Source organism: Protomyctophum bolini (genome assembly GCF_963924005.1).
Source record: "Protomyctophum bolini genome assembly, chromosome: 24".
NCBI classification, from domain to species: domain Eukaryota; kingdom Metazoa; phylum Chordata; class Actinopteri; order Myctophiformes; family Myctophidae; genus Protomyctophum; species Protomyctophum bolini.
In genome coordinates, this window is record NC_137885.1 from 27,522,700 (window position 1) to 27,542,738 (window position 20,039).

The 20,039-nt window shown below is 42.8% G+C and overlaps 2 protein-coding genes across 4 annotated transcripts in view; both read left to right on the forward strand.

Annotated features, from left to right (window-relative positions):
- Positions 1–486: 486 nt before the first annotated feature.
- On the forward strand, positions 487–14,056 carry mtrf1 (mitochondrial translational release factor 1; the record flags this gene model as incomplete). Of its 2 annotated transcripts, none has more annotated exons than XM_080758181.1 (10): positions 487–591; positions 1,552–1,921; positions 4,475–4,563; positions 5,892–5,973; positions 6,438–6,545; positions 7,424–7,596; positions 8,543–8,660; positions 10,728–10,864; positions 11,342–11,440; positions 13,622–14,056. In XM_080758181.1, the coding sequence occupies 10 exons, from the start codon at positions 487–489 to the stop codon at positions 13,721–13,723; spliced, it is 1,383 nt and encodes a 460-aa protein (XP_080614307.1). In that variant the 3' UTR covers positions 13,724–14,056. The 2 variants fall into 2 exon arrangements, with proteins under 2 accessions (XP_080614307.1, XP_080614308.1); XM_080758182.1 differs by having other exon boundaries at positions 1,552–1,915; positions 4,472–4,563.
- Positions 14,057–15,284: 1,228 nt separating this feature from the next.
- The window catches only part of LOC308311391 (cyclin-Y-like protein 1), a 13,124-nt gene continuing 8,369 nt past the window's right edge, over positions 15,285–20,039 (forward strand). Inside the window, exons 1-3 of one of the 2 annotated variants that reach the window (XM_080758077.1) lie at positions 15,285–15,295; positions 17,206–17,393; positions 18,470–18,544. In XM_080758077.1, coding sequence (XP_080614203.1) covers positions 17,222–17,393; positions 18,470–18,544 — 247 coding nt within the window. In that variant the 5' untranslated portion in view covers positions 15,285–15,295; positions 17,206–17,221. Of the gene's footprint in view, positions 15,296–16,562; positions 17,394–18,469; positions 18,545–20,039 lie in introns of those variants that run through there. The other variant, XM_080758076.1, reaches the window with a different exon arrangement.

The following is a 20,039-nucleotide window of genomic DNA, read 5'->3' on the forward strand; positions in this document are numbered from 1 at the left end:
GAGCCGGAATGTCCCAGATCTCCCCGGTCCCTACATGGTCGGGGTTCCAGGCCGCATCCCCCCCTTGAAACGGGTGATCAACCTGGGCATTTGGATTTGCCCGGTTGTGGTCCATCAGCCGCGCTTGCTTGGCGCTCTGAAGCCCCAGGATTACCTCCATGAGCCACGGGAGCTCAGCGACGTTGGTCCCGTCACGCAAGAGGTCCTCCAGCGTTGCTCTGGCCTGGTGTACGTCCTGATTTTTTGCCGTGGGCCATTGTGGCACTGGCACAAGGCATTCAGCGATAACCTGCTGCGTCTGCACACTCGCTTGATTAGTGCGCAAAGCGCTGATCACCCCGGCGAGCCTCAGACCATCAACCTGGACTTGATTACCCCCCACAGGTGGTGGAAAGACTGGTGACGGTGGTGAGGCGAGGTTACCCCCCACTGCGGCTGCGGAGAAAGGCGCGATGTCACACGTACGCAAAATGCATTGCATAAGTGATGAGTGCGCAACTTCAGCGCAAGGCGCCACTCGTCGGACTCCCACGAATGAAGCCCGGAATATTTCCTCGTTGTCGCACGTTCCTCTGCGGAAAACAGCCACTGGTTCTTCCCTTAGCCACTGGCCATCCTTCCCTTCCATGAAAGTGAAATGGCGATAATACGGCTCTCCAAATGCTAGCACTCCATTCCGCAAAGCGGCATATTCGGCTCCGTTAGCCTGCATACAGGACCGTACGTGTTGCCGTACATACTCTCCCAGAGCCTCCCCATCCCCATGAAGAAGAAGATCCAGCTCTTCATCTGATTCTGAACCACTGTACTGTTGTCTTGTTACCTTTCTATCCAGCTGGCTTGGACCCCCCTCAGCTCCGTCAGTAATCTTAGATTGCATTTTTATAGCGCTTTTCTATGAACTACTTGCCTACTCAAAGCGCTTACGGTTGTTGTGGTAACTTGTTGAAAACAAGACGCTTCTCAAACAAACAATGACGTTTTTCTTCTCTGGGGGAGGAGGAAGTACGCCACACTCAAGTGATTACTGGCCAATCACAGCGCGTCTTTTCCGGGACTTGTTATCCCTTGAGCACATACGCTCCAGAGCCGGAAAGGGCGTCTACCTTTTATATATTTGATACACTGATATTGGTGACCTATCTAATTTCGCATGATGATACCCATACCATACCTATACAATTATTAAAGTTATTATTATTTTCTAACCTGCTCTGCTCAAACTGGTTCAGAATTTCACCACATCAGTGTACATCAGAATACACGACTGTGACTATACTGCATTACAATCATCTTTCTCGAAAACGAAAACCACAAGATTCAATGGGTCACCTATGTCGGTGTAACGCATATCTCTGCCGTTATGCATCTCTGTACCAGAAACTAGTGGTGTGTGGCATTCGCACAATTTCGCAGTGGTGCTGTTGCGGGATTTTAGCTCCAGTCTGTATCAAATTATAATAATAATTATTAATGCTTTCTCGTCGCTGGAATCGACTGTGTGTTCTCTGCGACAGCTTTATTCACTATAACAGAGGGCCTTTCTCAAAGGAATGGAGGAAGATATCTTCTGGACACAAACTTCGACATGCTGATCAGCATCAGCACGTGAAGGCTGCTGTACCAACAACAATAACAACAGTGCGCAGCATGCACTGTAGCAGCTCGTTATGGGATCATGACAGTGATCATAGTCATACCACCGCCATGTACAACCACGAGTCTGTCCAGAGATATCTGCAACAGATCGTGGCAGAATATGGAGATGTCTCCAAGAGGTTGCAGCAGCAGCGTGCCACGGAGACGGAGAGAAAGGACTTGAGTATGAGACACGTAGAGTTGTCGCCCATAGCCCGTGTGTTTCAGGATATCCAGCATGCCTCCAAGGACCTTGATGAGCTGACGTCCCTCCTGCTGCAAGGTGAGCAGGAATGATTGCTATATACTACTACTAATATAACTATGCATCGCAATGAATACAAGTTAAAGGGTTAGTTCAGACTTAATATAAAGCTGTATGAAATACTTGCCCTTGCAAAGGTGTTAATAATTGATTCCCTGAGTGAGAGGTGGGAGTTCTGGTCTTTTTTTCTTCTTTTTTTTATTGAGGGTTTATTCAATAAACAAAAACAAGACACAACAACATATTACAAAGACAGACTTCATAGACAGACAATACAACAGTTCTAGTCTGGTTTCTGGTCATTTGGTGGGGGTCACTTCAATTATCTCTGGTCCATAGCTCTAATGAAAAGGTATTAGAGCTTAATGGGCCAGAGCTAGGGGTCACTGGAGGGGCCACGCATTAAAAATACATTAATCCACAAAACTAGCTAACTTGTAATGTTGTCCTAACTACCATTATAAAGCTTTCGTTCAACTTCGACCCCTCTGTCACGTGGAACTGTTGTTTTGTGCTGCTGGAGTAGTGATACAAATGACGCTATAGTTTTGTGGATTAACTAATATTCACCAAAACCAGACCACTCAGGCAATCAATTAATTAACACCTTTGCAACCACTATATTAATGGCAAGTATATTTCCTACAGCTTTAAGTCCAAAAATCTGAACTAACCCTTTAATCAGAATAAATTCAGGGGGAATTAATTGATTTATTGGATGGATGGGTGGGTGAACCTGAACTCCAAATCAAAGTAATCGAAAAGTGTTCAGATTATATTTTACATTTTATGTTGTAACCCAGTATGGATTATATGTTGTAATTTAACAAACATTATTAACATCCAATTTGTATTTCTGAAAAAAAAGTCCAAAGTAATCTCGCCCAAACCCCTCCTGTATTAAGAATGAATTAGATGCCAAATAAACGTGTCTGCTTGGCAGTTCAGCCAAGCAGAAAAGCTGCTATTTTGTTATTCCCCGACTCATCAGTCTCCCGGATCTATAGACATTTTTAAGACACCGCTTAAGACTCACCTTTTTACTCTTGCTGTTTTCAAAATATCTTTGTACCACTGCCTTTGCCTGATTTGACACTGCGTTATTGTTTTAACCCATTCTGAACGGGAACCCATTTTGGTGTTAGCATCATGTTGTGCTTTAACTATTGAAAAATAGCAGATCTACAAGCTCATAGCGCGCCACCGAGTGGCGCGCTACGAGCTTGTAGGTCTGCTATTTTTGAAAAATCGAAGAACGACTGACATTTTTTTAGTATCTGATCTCAGGTCAGAATGGGTTGATCAGACCAGTGTGTGTCCAGTGGAAACCTCGTATGAATCTGATCTCAGGTCAGAATGGGTTAACTGCATGCCTGTTTTGACCCATTCAGGCCTGACGTCGAAATTTAAAAAATCTAAATCATGACAATTTTCTGAAAGATTTTTAGGCACATTTTAACGATAAAAAAAAACAATAGCAGACCTACAAGTTCATATCGCTGCACTCGGTGCCGCGCTATGAACTTGTAGATCTGCTATTTTTCAATAGCTAAATTATAACATAATAATGTATGTAACACCAAAAGGGGTTCACGCTCAAAATGGGTTAATGCCGTTTTGTTTTTATTATCTTTTCTGCTCTGTGAAGCACTTTGAGCTGCATTTATGTATGAAAGGTGCTATATTATTATTATTATTATTATTAATTTCAACGTTGCCTTTATGTAACGTGATGGTAATCTCAAAACATTTTATAGGTGATGAATGCCAATGAAACATTTTACATACGTATGATGAATGCCAACGCAGGGAAGCTGGAAGTTCCTTCACTAAAACGCCGGGACAACACTCCACACGTCCCAAACACTTCTCCCTATCTGGCCCCAAAACGATGGAATGCCACTTCCCATCACAATCGGAACCGCAGACTCACTCCCAATCTTCCGCTGTAGTTCTGAAAACCCACCTCTTCAGACTCCATCGTGGCCCGTAGCACCTGCCCTAGCCCCGGCGACCTTACAGGCGTATGCAAAGCCTCAACCTATGTAACTTAGCTAGCGCTTTATGTAGACTTACAGTAGATAGCATTTTATACAGACTTATAGCATTTTATGTAGACATAGCACTTTATAGTATACATGTATAGTTTAACCCATTCTGACCTGAGATCAGATTCATACGAGGTTTCCACTGGACACACACTGGTCTGATTAACCCATTCTGACCTGAGATCAGATTCTAAAAAATGTCAGTCGTTCTTCGATTTTTCAAAAATAGCAGACCTACAAGCTCGTAGCGCGCCACTCGGTGGCGCGCTATGAGCTTGTAGATCTGCTATTTTTCAATAGCTAAAGCATAACATGATGCTAACACCGAAATGGGTTCCCGTTCAGAATGGGTTAATTATAGAGATATTTCACTGTTACGTTCTTAGCTTACGCATGTTTCATGATAACTAACTTTTTATGTATGTGATGTATTGTCACGTTTTATTGTTCTTGCTGTAATGTAAATCGCTCTGGATTAAGATCGAGCGTCTGGCTAAATGTCTAAATTGTAAATTGAATGAAGGTACCGGAGAAGAGGACAAGCAAATGGAGCAGCTGTTGAAAGAGGAAGAAGTCCAGATCTCCCAAAGACTCTTAGCGCTGAAAAAACATGTAAGACAGCCATCGATTCCTGAGTGACTCAGCAAGCTGCACCACGACACTGAATCAGAATTGATTTTGACAGCAAATTTAGATTTTAGTTTGATTCATAATAGACAGTCGATAGTTTTCATTTAGTTTTTGTCACATTTTACTCACCTGGAATGTCTTAGTGTCCAGTTTTAGTCGACTAAACATCATGAGACTAAATCTACAGTTGATTTAGTCTACTCAAATATATTTTGGCAGGCCTTGAAGCCGTCGTAATGGCTGATTTTACTGTAAATAGCCGATCTGCTGCGACGCGTTGTGAGCTATTTTCAGCATGCAACCAAGTGTAAAATGACTTCTTTGTTGACACATTTCTTGATTTATTTAGTCTTAGTTTTAGTCAGCATAACTTCGTTTTTATTTAGTTTTTATTCCGTTTTTGTCAGTGAAAAAGGGTAGTCGACAAACATTTTATAGTTTTAGTCAAATTCAACACTGCTGTGAATACATGGCTGGATAATATTAACACGGCGTGTGTTTCTGTCCCCTAGTTGATCAGAACTCTGGTGCCCAGCGACCCACTTGACTCCAGCAGTGTTCTCTTCATGTGTTTCTGTCCCCTAGTTGATCAGAACTCTGGTGCCCAGCGACCCACTTGACTCCAGCAGTGTTCTCTTCATGTGTTTCTGTCCCCTAGTTGATCAGAACTCTGGTGCCCAGCGACCCACTTGACTCCAGCAGTGTTCTCTTCATGTGTTTCTGTCCCCTAGTTGATCAGAACTCTGGTGCCCAGCGACCCACTTGACTCCAGCAGTGTTCTCTTCATGTGTTTCTGTCCCCTAGTTGATCAGAACTCTGGTGCCCAGCGACCCACTTGACTCCAGCAGTGTTCTCTTCATGTGTTTCTGTCCCCTAGTTGATCAGAACTCTGGTACCCAGCGACCCACTTGACTCCAGCAGTGTTCTCTTCATGTGTTTCTGTCCCCTAGTTGATCAGAACTCTGGTGCCCATCGACCCACTTGACTCCAGCAGTGTTCTTCTGTTTCTGTCCCCTAGTTGATCAGAACTCTGGTACCCAGCGACCCACTTGACTCCAGCAGTGTTCTCTTCATGTGTTTCTGTCCCCTAGTTGATCAGAACTCTGGTGCCCAGCGACCCACTTGACTCCAGCAGTGTTCTCTTCATGTGTTTCTGTCCCCTAGTTGATCAGAACTCTGGTACCCAGCGACCCACTTGACTCCAGCAGTGTTCTCTTCATGTGTTTCTGTCCCCTAGTTGATCAGAACTCTGGTACCCAGCGACCCACTTGACTCCAGCAGTGTTCTCTTCATGTGTTTCTGTCCCCTAGTTGATCAGAACTCTGGTGCCCAGCGACCCACTTGACTCCAGCAGTGTTCTTCTGGAGGTGGTTTCTGGACGTACAACAGGAGGCAAGTACTCACTGATTACTTGATGTACATCTAAAGGTGTGTATTTATATCCCATTTAGACCTGAGGCCGATTCTAAAAGAATAAATAAATAAAGACTTCTAAATCATAACCGTTTTATAATGTTACTATGTCAGTTGGTGCTCAACCTTTTTCATGTCAAGCACCCCCAGAAGTATCTGTATTTTGGCCAGGGACACTTGATTTCTATTTTATTTTTTTATTTTAGAATATAAATTGGGGGGGTCCCAGAGATAGAAATGCCATTGAACAGGGGGTCCTTGAAATGAAACGGGTTGAGAATCTCTGCTATAGCCGTAAAATAATATTTCCCCTGGCATATCTTTTCAAATGGGGGGGTCCGTGGACTAATTAGTGTCAATTTGGGGGTCCTTGGCATGCAAAAGTTTGGGAACCACTGATGTTAGTTCATGTTCTTCACCCCGATGTGTTGTGTGTTCTTCAGGTGACATCTGCCAGCAGTTTACCAAGGAGATGTTTGACATGTACCAGGGTTATGCCAGCTACCAGAACTGGGACTTTGAAGTGTTCAATTACACACCTGCAGAGTATGGTAAGGTCTGGTTCCGGGAGGAAGCTTTCTAGATGTGAGCAGAGTAATACCGTAGACGTAGAGAGTAAGACAGAGTTACGACATTGAGGGGGGGGCAGAAAACTTGAGCGCTCTAGCGCCGTTCATGCAGCCTGGAGAGAGACGAGCTGAGTTAGAAAATACATCGTTTTCAATAAGAGATATTTTAGGCATGTGTGCAACATGCACGACTGTTTTAAAGTATTGTACAGTGACAACTAAAGTCTCTGTAATGTTTATGTTGTAAAGTTATGTTTACTAAAATAAACTATCTAAAATATAGGGTTTTATGATCTTTAAAGCTGGGCTGTACTGAGTCCAGTGCGTTCTGCCAACTTCCGCTCCAGGACTTAGTCACTGTTCGCTGTGCTCTTTGGCAATAGAAGTCTATTCTATGTAGAAGAGCCGCCATTGGACTGAAGCCCCATGAAGTGAACGGAGTCGTAACTCTGTCTTACTCCATGGCTCTGAATGGGAGGAAGCCTCGCCAAGAAAACTCTATCCTGTCTGAGCACCTTCCAGTACCTCGAAAAAATAAGTTGTGTACGAATCATGTGATTAATGTTGTGTATAGGGATGGAGCTTCGAGACAAAATTAACCCATTCTGAACGGGAACCCCTTTTGGTGTTAGCATTACGTTATGCTTTAGCTATTGAAAAATAGCAGATCTACAAGCTCATAGCGAGTGGCGCGCTACGAGCTCGTGGGTCTGCTATTTTTGAAAAATCGTGGGGGAAAAAACGACCGACATAGAAACATAGCTTTTTCAGAAAACTGTCAGGATGTATAGAAGACATTTTTAGAATCTGATCTCAGGTCAGAATGGGTTTCATGTTGTCCTTTTCTTTTGTCCCACTAGGGGGCTTGCACCACGCGGCCGTGCGCATAGCGGGGGACAACGCGTACGGGCGCCTGAAGCTGGAGGGGGGGACGCACCGGGTGCAGCGCATCCCAGAGGTGGGGCTGTCGTCCAGGATGCAGAGGATCCACACCGGGACCATGACCAGCATCGTTCTCCCTCAGCCCACGGAGGTGTGCACGGGGCAGGGCAGGCAGGGTTGTTTTTGGGGCAGAAGATTCTATTTCAGTTCAGTCACAGTGTTTGGAATTAATCTTCGTTTAGTTTTAGTCACATTTTAGTCACCTGGAAATGTTTTTAGTGTTAGTCTAGTTTCAGTCGACTAAATATCATAAGATTTTAGTCGACTAAATCTACAGCTGATTTAGTCTTGATGGCGTCGTAATGACTGTTTTTACACCTGCTGAAAATAGCCGATCTACAAGCTCAAAAGCTGTGAGCTACAAGCTCACAAGCTATGAGCTTGTTTCCTCCTCTGCGTCATCAGTGCCCATACCCGAGGTGGGGTTGGTGAAAGGGCCTTTCCCCCCCCCCTCCCAGGTGAAAAGAAGCAGCGTGGACTCCTCATGCATAGAAGGTAGCATGAGGTCAATCCGCTGCCCTCCCCAGGTTGTCAGAGGAAGTGTAGCGCCCAGGATTACATTAGAGATAATTGATTAGAATTTTGGTGGAGAAAAAAAAGGGTTGCAAAATTGTGGGATACATTAAAAAAACAACAACTCTGTCCTACAAATGAACTTCTGTGGACGACTTCATGTTTTTGTGTCCAGGAAAGTAAAACAATCCCCTCTCTGTGTTCAACCCATTCTGGGCAGGAACCCCTTTTGGTTGTTTTAAGCATTAAGTTATGATCTACAAGCTCATAGCACGGCATTCTTTCAGAGCGAACATTTGTAACTCAAATCTTTGCTCCTGGGGGGGGGGGGGGGTCCCCTGGAACTACATATTCTCAGATGGAGGTCGCTGGCCAAATACATATAATTGTGGGGCTCCTTGACATGAGATAGTTTGAAAAGCACTGACATAGAAACAGGTTTTTCAGAAAACTGTCGTGATTTAGAGATGACTTTTGTAGAATGGAGCTCAGGTGGAAATGGGATTCCGCTCTGTGTTTTGCAGATTGACGTCAGCATCAATCCCAAAGACCTGCGCGTCGACACGTTCAGGTCCCAGGGCGCCGGCGGGCAGAGTGTGAACACAACGGACAGCGCTGTACGCATCGTCCATCTTCCCACAGGTAAGAATGTTGTATGACTGCCTCCCCCTGGCCAGCCGGGGCGCCTGATGGAGGGGAAAGGAACTGGTTGGAATAACGTGTTCCTTCCACGCGCTATACGTCCAACCAGGGAAACTCCCCCCCCTGTCAGGTGTAAAAGGAGCAACTTGGACACTCAGGCATGAAGGAAGCATGAGTTCAAGTCCGTTGCTCTCCCCAGGTTGGCGGAGGGTGTGTAGAGCCCAGGATCACATTAGATAATTGACACGGGGGTGAAAAATGGGTTACAAAATCGTGGGATAAGAATGATGTATGACAACGCTCCGATTCAACGCAATATTTTCTAACATAACTTGTGACTATCTTTTGAACTTGTAATAACCCCCAACTTATAATTGTATTTTATTTTTATTTTTGTTTATTTTTTTATTTATATTGTGTGTTTGTCATCTGTGCTTCAATTATTATTTTTGTGTCCTACTGTTTATATCATATGTCAAATATGCATGGTTGTTGTTTTTGTATGTCTGTACTAAATTATTAATGTTATTCTTTTATATTGTTTTAATGATAACGATAACTGTGGGGGGAGGGATGGGGTGAGGGAGAAAATGAAATAAAATGGTATGTTCAAACCATAGACTGTAAAAAATATGGACAAAGCGTTCCACGGGTCTAACATGAACGTAAAATGAAGCCTGTCAGTCCTTGCAATGGAAGTCGCCATCTTTCTAGATCCGTTTGGGCCCAGCTGGCCCATTGGCTGGCCCAGACAACAAGGCCTTCTTCTTCGTTGGTTTTTATTTTGACTCGAGTGGGTGGGGGATCGCGTTCATAGACTGTAACGGTAGCCACGCCCCTCAGAACATGCACAACTTTATGGTAATTTTTTTAAATAAATGGGACCATCATTTTCCAAAAAGAATATTATGACATTAGAAATGAGACTTTAAACTAGTGACTGGAAGCAAAAAGTATTCATGACCATGTTTATTAAGGTAATACAGTCTAGGTGAAGTTGGGCCCAAATACATTGACTTCTATGGGGCTATGGGTTTTTTTGAGCCCAATGACAGCGCCACAACAGGCCATTATATGAACTTTCATTTCCTTAGTGGCTTCACAAAATATCTGTCTGACTGCCCCCCTGGTTCAAACTGAATGAACTAAATAGTTGAAACCTACTACCAATAAACATATATTAAAAAAAAAAGAATTAACTTGAAACAGGTCGGTTTTCTCCATACATGTGGTATATGTCACTGCGGTGGCGAGCCACCTTCATTTGCATATACGCATAGTTTCATTAAATAGATATTTCACTGTTAGGTTATTTTTTATGTATTTGATTTATTACCATGTGGTGTTCTTGCTTACTGTAAAATGCTCTGGATTAAGCCATTTTGGGCGGGAACCCCTGTTGGTAATTTAGCTATTGAAAAATAGCAGATCTACAAGCTCATAGCGCGCGGAGCTTCTAGGTCTGCTATTTTTTAAAACAATTGTCATTGTTTGATGCCTAGCTGAATGGTTAGAGAGCCTGTCTGGAGAGAAGGAGTCTCCTGAGGTTTGAATCTCAGTAAGAGATGCTGAGAGGTGGCTCACCATCAGGTGGGATGAGATGTTGATCCATCATTTCTTGATATTTCTGCTGTTCCTTCGTCTGGAATGTGGTCTCGGTTGTTATTGCTGACACAGAGAACACCTGTTCTCTGTGTCAGTGGTTCTCTGTGTCAGTGGTTGTCAGTGTGTCCTACTGGGTTCAGTAAGTGGTCAATGCTGCCGGACAGTCATGGTGGACCATGCAGGTTTTTCCCTGGTCTCAGGCCTGGTCACACAGCCTGGCCCTAAGCCATTTTGGTGTTTTAAGCATTATGTTATAATTTAGCTATTGAAAAATAGCAGATCTACAAGCTCATAGCTCAACCTTTTCAGAAAACTGTCAGGATTTAGAAGACATTTATAGAATCTGATCTCAGGTTGGTTGGTTGGTTGTCTGTATCATGTATGGATAGGCCTACTACCTGTGTGTTTTAAATGTTTTTACGTTTGTCTGAGTGAGAACACTGTGTTATATTCTTGTCCCAGGCACTGCGGTGGAATGTCAGCAGACACGCTCCCAGCTCCAGAACCGAGAACGCGCCATGCGCATGCTGAGGGCCCGCCTCCACCAGAGCATGCTGGGTAAAGAGAATGAGCAGAGGCACACGGCACGGAGACAACAGGTGACCCTAAATATAAACCTCCACCCTTGTGTGTGTGTGTGTGTGTGTGTGTGTGTGTGGGGGGGGGGGGGGTTCATGCAACATTCCATTTTTATTTTAATCAATGTTAAAATAAATCAATCGTTGATTTGAATCAATGTTTGCCAAACGATCAAAACAACAATTCTTCAACATTCTCTAATTGTGTAGACTTTCTTGTAAATTGCACATGATTAACAATAATTTAACTTGTAAGAGCGTAAAATGAAACCATTCATATTACTCTCAAGAGTTAAAGATCTATAAGGGTCCATTTGGTTACCAACTCTCCATCATTTAGCTGGGGACCACCTGGAACCCCCTCAAGGGACCACTGGTTGAAAACCACTGCCCTAGATTAGAACAAGGTGTGTGTCTGAAAACTATACCGCTTAAACATACTACAGTAAATATCCATCGTTGATTTCTGCTCGTCTCGCCTCCATACTGTAACTCTAGGTGGGAACACGTTCCCAGTCAGAGAGGATTCGTTCCTACAATTTCAGTCAAGACCGCGTCACGGACCACAGGACAGGATACATGACCAGAGACATAAAGGTACAAAGAATGGGAGTATCAGCATATCACCAAACATGACCAGTATTAGTATTCGTGTATTGTATCAGCATATCACCAAACATGACCAGTATTAGTATTCGTGTATTGTATCAGCATATCACCAAACATGACCAGTATTAGTATTCGTGTATTGTATCAGCATATCACCAAACATGACCAGTATTAGTATTCGTGTATTGTATCAGCATATCACCAAACATGACCAGTATTAGTATTAGTGTATTGTATCAGCATATCACCAAACATGACCAGTATTAGTATTAGTGTATTGTATCAGCATATCACCAAACATGACCAGTATTAGTATTAAAGAATGGGAGTGTATTGTATCAGCATATCACCAAACATGACCAGTATTAGTATTCGTGTATTGTATCAGCATATCACCAAACATGACCAGTATTAGTATTAGTGTATTGTATCAGCATATCACCAAACATGACCAGTATTAGTATTAAAGAATGGGAGTGTATTGTATCAGCATATCACCAAACATGACCAGTATTAGTATTAGTGTATTGTATCAGCATATCACCAAACATGACCAATATTAGTATTAGTGTATTGTATCAGCATATCACCAAACATTACCAGTATTAGTATTGCAGTCAGATGCTCCTTTCCACTGCATAGTAATTTATATATAGCCTTTCATGAACCCAAGGAAGGACCCTTTACAAAATGAACAACCAACAAACAACTATTTGCCATATAAGCCTGAGAGAATAAATGTATTTTCAAGGCTAGCCTCGGAAACCCAGATGTTTTTATTTCCAGGGAGAAAAACAAAGTCTGGGACCGAGTCCACTTCAATTCAGCATAGAGTAGCGCAAACGTCGATCACTCTCTGATCGTCTGCACCTTAAATTGACGCACACCCGTAGACACACACACACACACACACACACACACACACACACACCCGTACACACACACACACACACACACACACACACACACCCGTACACACACACACACACACACACACACACACATACACACACACACCCGTACACACACACTCCTCTCCTTTTCCAAAAAAAAAAAAAAAAACAGTCATTACGACAGCATCTAGGGCCTAGATGCTGTCGTAATGACTGTTTTTTTTTTGTTTAGTAAGTGATTTTAGGCTTCGATTCGTCGATTGGCCACATATGAGTCGTTTGGCATCCCTAATAACATTATTATTCTCCTCCTCCTCCTCCAACAACTCGATAACGTTCTCATTTTAGTTTGTTACTCATTTTCTGAGCCATGCAAATAAACAACAACCAGCACTGACTGGAGACGGTAGCTGCTTTTGTATCAAACCCTTTCCTCTTTACTGAGCCTACTGTCATTGAACTGCTGTCCGATAAAATGCAGGATGTGTTTGCATTAACTTCAGATATTTAAATGGAGATTATTGGATTAGTAAGTGACTGTCACCTGCAGGTCAGAGCTAAAGAGAAGGAATTTTGGTCTCTTGTGAGCAGAGAAGTATCCCCTGATTGTGTCGTGTGCACTGAAGCTGCATGCCTACTTTGGTTCCACGTACTTATGTGAAATGGCCTTTTCACAAATGAAAATAATAAAATCCAAGTTTAGAACTCGTATGACTGACTCACATCTTAATGACACCCTCAGACTGGCAATCACTAAATATGAACCAGATTTCAAAACGCTTGCAGATAAAGTGCAGTCACAGCAGTCTCATTAAAGGTGGGCTGACCCTGAGAGTATGTCACCATATCTGTGCAAATATATATGGTCATGTTATGCCTATTTGAACATCTGCCAATGTGAATATTCATTGAAATGAGAAACAAAATATTTCTAATACTAATTATTTCTAATTTGTCCTAATATTATTTGACATTGATAATATAACTTACTATAAGTATTTATTCTAATTTAAGCTTTAGTCTTTGTGTCGATGTGTGCACATGCATTGAGCCTGTCAGAAATAGCACGTTTTAGTGGTAGATCTTGGCTTACAATTGGGAATAAAATGGGCTCTTGGGCTTGAAAAGGTTGGTTACCACTGCTGTCGTAATGACGCCAAAACACATTTTGTTCAAGTAAATCAACTGTATATTGTGTGTGTGTGTGTGTGTGTGTGTGTGTGTGTGTGTGTGTGTGTGTGTGTGTCTGTCTGTCTGCTCTCTTCCGTTTTGTTAGGAGTTCATGAGAGGTGGCGAGGCCCTCGACGAGCTGATCTCCGATCTCCTGGAGCATGGGCAGAGAGAGGCTCTCCTGGAGCTGGTGGAGAACAGCAGGTGAAGCAACCCGTGCCATGAGGGCCTGGTGGTGGCGAGGAGGGCCAGGCTGTGTGGAGCTGAGACCAGGGAAGAACCTGCATGGTCCACCATGACTGTCCGGCAGCATTGACCACTTACGGAACCCAGGAGGACACATAGCCCTGGTCCAAGGCTTACAGCGAGTCTCTCTCTGACGCCTTGTGGAAGTACCTTCCACAGCCCTGGCCTGCTAGACCTTGGTAAAAGTCTATTCTCGTAACTGGGAAGCGTCTCAGGTCCCCAGTTTCTCTCTAACATGCACTTTGTGCCATTTTAATAACGCAATGTACCCTGCATTTAATTGAGGTAACGCTATCCTACACCCTATTAAAATGGCACAAAGTTCATTTTAGAGAGAAACTGGGGACCTGAGACGCTTCCCAGTTACGAGAATAGACTTTTACCAAGGTCTAGCAGGCTTTGTTTGGGTGAGTGGTTACGTTGTTTTGTTTATTTGCTGGTATTAGAAAAACAGCGCACGGGAGTGGAAATATGACCAGAGGGCTGTGGGAGGTACTTCCACAAGGCGTCAGAGAGAGACTCGTTGTAAGCCTTGGACCAGGGCTAGAGGACACACTGACAACCACTGACACAGAAAACCACTGACACAGAGAACAGGTGTTCTCTGTGTCAGTGGTTCCCAAACCTTTTCATGTCAAGGACCCCCACATTTATTTATTAACAGTTTGCAGAATTACAATACATTTCAGTGAAACTAAAAAGTGATACCCGCATTAACATATTTGGGGCTCAAGCCTAGGCTCCCACCCACAAACCTACCAGCCCCTTGACAGCTGCCTATCAATATAGGAAATCGTCAGGACAGCCTGCTTTGTTCTCTTTCAAAAGGAATGAAACTTGAACTCGATTTGGACCGAGAACTCTGCTGCTAAAAGTGTCTAACATTCTTTAATAATAAACTTTTAAAATAAAGGAAAAACACAACATTGATGTAAATCAATTGAACTAATAGTGTGCTAAATATTACTGTGTGTTTGTGTTTAGTACAGCACTGAATATAAACAGATGGTCTTGACTCCATTCGTCTGTTTGTATTAAATGTTTTTGTCGCCCTCATGTGGACAAAAGGAATCGATACAAGTGGAAGTTGTTAATAAATCCAATTTTCACTCAGTTAATAAAATAAGAACGAGATGACACAAAAGGATGTTAGTTACAGCAGGTTACTTTGTAGATGCAAGTGGGTTGAACTTCACCAGTTGCCCCTAGCAACGCAACGCCCTCATCATCATTCATCAGGCTAATTATAGGTACAGGTCGAAATTTAAATAGGGGTACATGTATACGTACCGTCTTCTGGAGGAAATGTATATGTGCCCTCATATAAAATACCATGGGAATTAATTTACAGGCACTTTGATAAAATAATTACGGTATCGATGTGTCGGTGGGGTCCCAACATCCCGATTTTTATGTTTTATAAGTTTGGACGAGATTATGGACGGGATTTCTACCATCTGCCTCACTGCCTTCACTTGTCACAACAACACACCAGTGTGGAGTCTGTGGACGGATCCGGACGGGGTAACAACAGGTATTTAATGACCACAGAAAATAAACAAAACTCCTCTAAAAACTTTAAACTTCCAGTTTTATTTTATTTTCTTATCTTTGACCAAGGGACTGATGCTAACGGAATTAGCGCTTTAGCACATTGGTCACAACAAACACAGGCAGTCTCTGAGTAGACCATACAAGTAACAGTCTGTTCAAGCCAAATAGGCTATAATGTTCCGTATAGTCAGATCATTATACTCATTAGAACCCCCAAATGACTCGACATTATTTTGTCAACTTTATCATCATCATCATAACTACAGTTGTTAAACATGAAAGGGTTTGATTTGTTGAAAATAGCCGATCTGCAAGCTTGTAGATTGCCTATTGTATTTCTGACCAGATCATGAAGGAAGGCTTTAATGTGGCAAAACGTTTGATGCTGTCAATACATGTTTGTCATCCATCTGGGTGTCTGAGTTGTGTAAAGTGCTCAGTGTAACATGGATTATAGTCTTCATGCTGAAATGGAGAGATTGACCGCTCTTGTCTGTATTTGAGATGTATATTATGTTTCTTCATCAGTGTCTGTCTGCTCCCAAAAGAGCTGATCTGCAATCTGCACAGCGGCAGCTGTGACATAATTATTTCAAAACATTTTCCAAAAAAAAACATTCCCAAAAATAGCTAAACCTTTCCAGCATGGGTCCATTTGTTTTCATTTGAACTCCCACATTTTTGTTGTCCTCATTGTCCTCACGAGCTAAAACTTCTGGGAACCACTGTCCTACGTTTGTTTGGTATACTCGCGCAGGCTCCTGGGTAATGGAGTTTGATTTCAAAATAAAAGCAAGGGCAACGCACAAGGGCCGGTTATAATGTTTTTATTCTATTTAATAATGGTCTCATTTATTATTTTGACTCTCCTATTCCACGTTAGATTCAAACGAGACATAACGTCGCGACGCGGTTGCCTTGGTTGGCAACACAACACTGTATAATTTGCAGATTCAGGTTTTTAGTAAAAATCCTTTTACACATGCATGCATGTTAAACTGTTTCTGTGCTTTGTGTGGTGTTAACGATAGCCTTACATTTTATTCCTTATAAATACTTTTAAAAACAAACGGGCCTGCAGTTTCCTTCAAATTAACGTTTATTTGAATGAATACATATTAAACCGGAAGAGCTCCACAGTACACACACACACACACACGCGCGCGCGTCGACACGCGCACAAGCACACTCAACACATGCACGCACGCACACACTGCTCCATTTAGCTTGCTTGCGGAATCTGTTGGCAGATTAGTGCTAGGAGGACTCGGAGCGCCTGTCTGCATAATGCGATAATAACAACAACCGTTACAAGAACGACCGCATTTAGTTATAGCGTCACAATGGACCGTATATAGCCTTTTATGTTATTTTTTTTTTATTAAATCAAAAGGCCGGACTTTAATGTGACAGCCAGGGAGGGAGCGATCGTCATCGTTTCCAATGCAATGCATTGCCATTGATGATTCTGGAGGAGTGTGCCAGTAGACTGCCAGTCAAAGGAAGCAAGGGGGAGTTGGTGGTTTGCGGTGTTTCTTTTTTTTGTAGGCAGCAGCAGCAGTAGATTAAATCATCATCTGGCTGGCATGGACCGGTGGTGATCAGCTGCTGCAACAACGCATCACTATGAGCTGATCACTATAGGCTTGCTTTAACATTCACTCTCTTTTTTTATCCAGACTATGCTGCTGAACATGCCAGCGGTGCAGCCCTGCATGCCGCAGATCACAGCAGTGCATTGGCCGTCAGTGGCACACGGTTATTACAGGCCTATTAGTATTATCTCTGCTATAATGTTGATGATACATTGCTATTTTTTGCGATCGGACGGCAGCATATGCATATTATAGTGTGAGAGAGAGAGGGGGTACTTAAGTTGGGTTATTGTAGCCTGCTATATGCCGCGATGGGAGGGACGGTGTCATGCTGCATCTCGCCCCGAGAGAGCCCTTCATCTCCCCGGATCCACGGGAGGAAAGAGGTGGAGCTGGAGGAATGCCCCATCACCACCACGGAGGACGTGAGCGAGGATACTGGGACCTACCTGCAGCACATCAGCGACAGAGAGCTGCCTGATGGTGGGTGATGAATACACAACCTAACATTACATTATATAAATAAACCCAACGACCCCACCATCTGTAATAAGTCAATTTTTTGAATGGTTCCTTGGGGTAATGTTTTACTCCCTTCTTTGTTACAATTAAGGCCCCACCACACAGGGGGAAAATAAAAAATGTTGGTTACGTTTGTTCACTCTCTGAGTTACAAAGGGATAAATGAACACAATATGTTATATGATATATTTTATCAAATTAATAACCTACCAAATGAACCCATGTGTGGGTCCTAATTTGTAGCCTATACACACTCTCAGTTGCAAATTGATATGAACACTTAAGATTTCGCATGTATAGGCTATAACATATATCTTCTTACCAAGTTAAACGGATAGTCTATATCTTTACTCGATATATCTTGCATTGTGGTAGGCCCCTATACTGTATACCTGGATTCTTCTGGAACTTAAATAACCGAACCTCATCTTTCAACAATCACTTACAGTATCTTCATATACTGTGCCTTCCTTTTCAGTCAAGCTTGCAGCTATTTTATGTATGGCTGTAAATTGTCTACCTTTTTGTTCTTTGAAATCCGACTATGTTTGCCGTGTCTATAATAATAACCATAATGTATGTGCTAGCACTGCCACCAGATGGATTAAGTTCCATATATAAAGCACCATCCAGTCATAAATAATCCTCCAATAACCCTCAGGGAAGAGCATGGTGGTGGGAACGCTGGTCTGTAGCTCTTTTCCACCACAGCCATTCTGTGCTGTGTCGAGTATTTCTCGGCTTCTGAATTTACTTCCATACAGTACAGTACAGTACAGTACAGTACAGTACACCATTAACGGCTATAGAACCTGTGGATTTAGCCTACGTCATAGTATAGTCTACCTCACCCTCCTACAATAATAATTATGGTTGTAATGGGAACATAAACAATTTAACAAACACCACAGGGTCTGGCATTCTTCAGGTTATCGAAGGTTCTGCATGCGGGGTTACCCTTCATGGTTGAAAAGAGCCAATACAGAACCGCAGGGTTCTGCAGGGCAGGCTCATTTTATTTACTTTCTCTCCATCAGAACTGGCACAGGAGTCCAATCCGTCTGACCACCCCAGAGCCAGCACCCTTTTCCTGAACAAGTCCCAGACAGACGGTGAGTATTTCACGGGGGGGGGAGATTGATTTAGGTTCCTTTATGCAGGGATTACGTGAGTCTGGGAAGGCTGAAACGTGAGAAAGGTGTGAAAAGATAGTGTGCGCGCACGTCCACCCAATTCAATGCCCAGGTCCAGTCAGGACAAACACAGTCAGCCCACTGATAGAAAAATAGAACTTTTGTGTGTGCAGACAATTATTTTTTAGAAAAGTCAAATGTGAAGATGGAAAAAGTGAGGACGCAAATTGTGATTTTGCCGTCGTGATTAGGTGGAAGATGTGCCATTGGTTGAGCATCGCATAACGATTGTGCCACGAGGGGTGCTATAGCCCCTCCTATGCCCACCTTCCCTGTTTGTGTAAACACAAACATTGGCTTCTGATTGGCTGATCACCCCATAGCGATGATGTGATTGACTGAGAAAAGTACATATTGAAGATAAAGGGCAGAAAAGTGAAGAGGGAAAAGTGAGGACGCAAATTGTGATTATAGCCAGAATGATGTATGATATTAACAGTGCCCCTCACTGGAGGCGTGTTCCCTCCTCCGCGTCATCAGTGCCCATACCCTATAGGTGGGGTTGGCAAAAGGGCCTTTCTGTGTGGAGATGAAGGGGAAAGGAACTGGTCGGAATAACGTGTTCCTTCCACGCGCTACGTCCGGCTGGGGAAACTCTCCTGTCAGGTGAAAAGAAGCAGCTTGGACTCCTCATGCATGGAAGGAAACATGAGGTCATTCCGCTGCCTCCCCAGGTTGGCAGAGGAAGTGTAGCGCCCAGGATTACATTTGAGATAATTGACACTGGGTGAAAAAAAAAATGGGTTGCAAAATCGTGGGATGAAAATGTAAAGAAAAATCACACGGGTGTGTTTTTTTTTTTTTTTTAAGTAATGGGTAACATTATTGTTAAATATTGTTCATACACATTAGATAGTGTTACATATTGTTCAGACACATTACAAATGTGTTCTTCTGCAGTTCCGTGGCGTGGTGGAGGTGCTACATATTATAGAACTGTTGCCGTACAACAGGGGTGGGCAACTGGCAGCCCGGGGGCCACAAGAGGCCCCCACCATCACTTAATGCGGCCCTCATGTTCATATCAGAATACTGATATAGTATTGATTTCAGCTGTTTACAATTCCAAACCCACTTTAATTACTTATACTGACTAGTATTAAAAGACTAGTACTTAATGACTAGTATTAAAATGCTATTGTCTTTTTGTGTCCAATGTAGTTAGTTATGTTAACAGTTCATAAAGTTAGCATAAACTAAATGCATTTGAAATTCAATAAAAAAGGTTACTTTTCAGGATTCCAATTCAAAAATAGCAAAAAAATGATTCAGGTTTTCAATTCAAATATAGCTAAAATAGCTGATCTGCTTGTAGATCAGCTATTTTTTGCTACGACAGTAATATGCACTGTCTGTGGCCCCTCTGGAGTGAGTGTGGAAGTATATTGGCTTTTGCCACCGTCAAAGTTGCCCA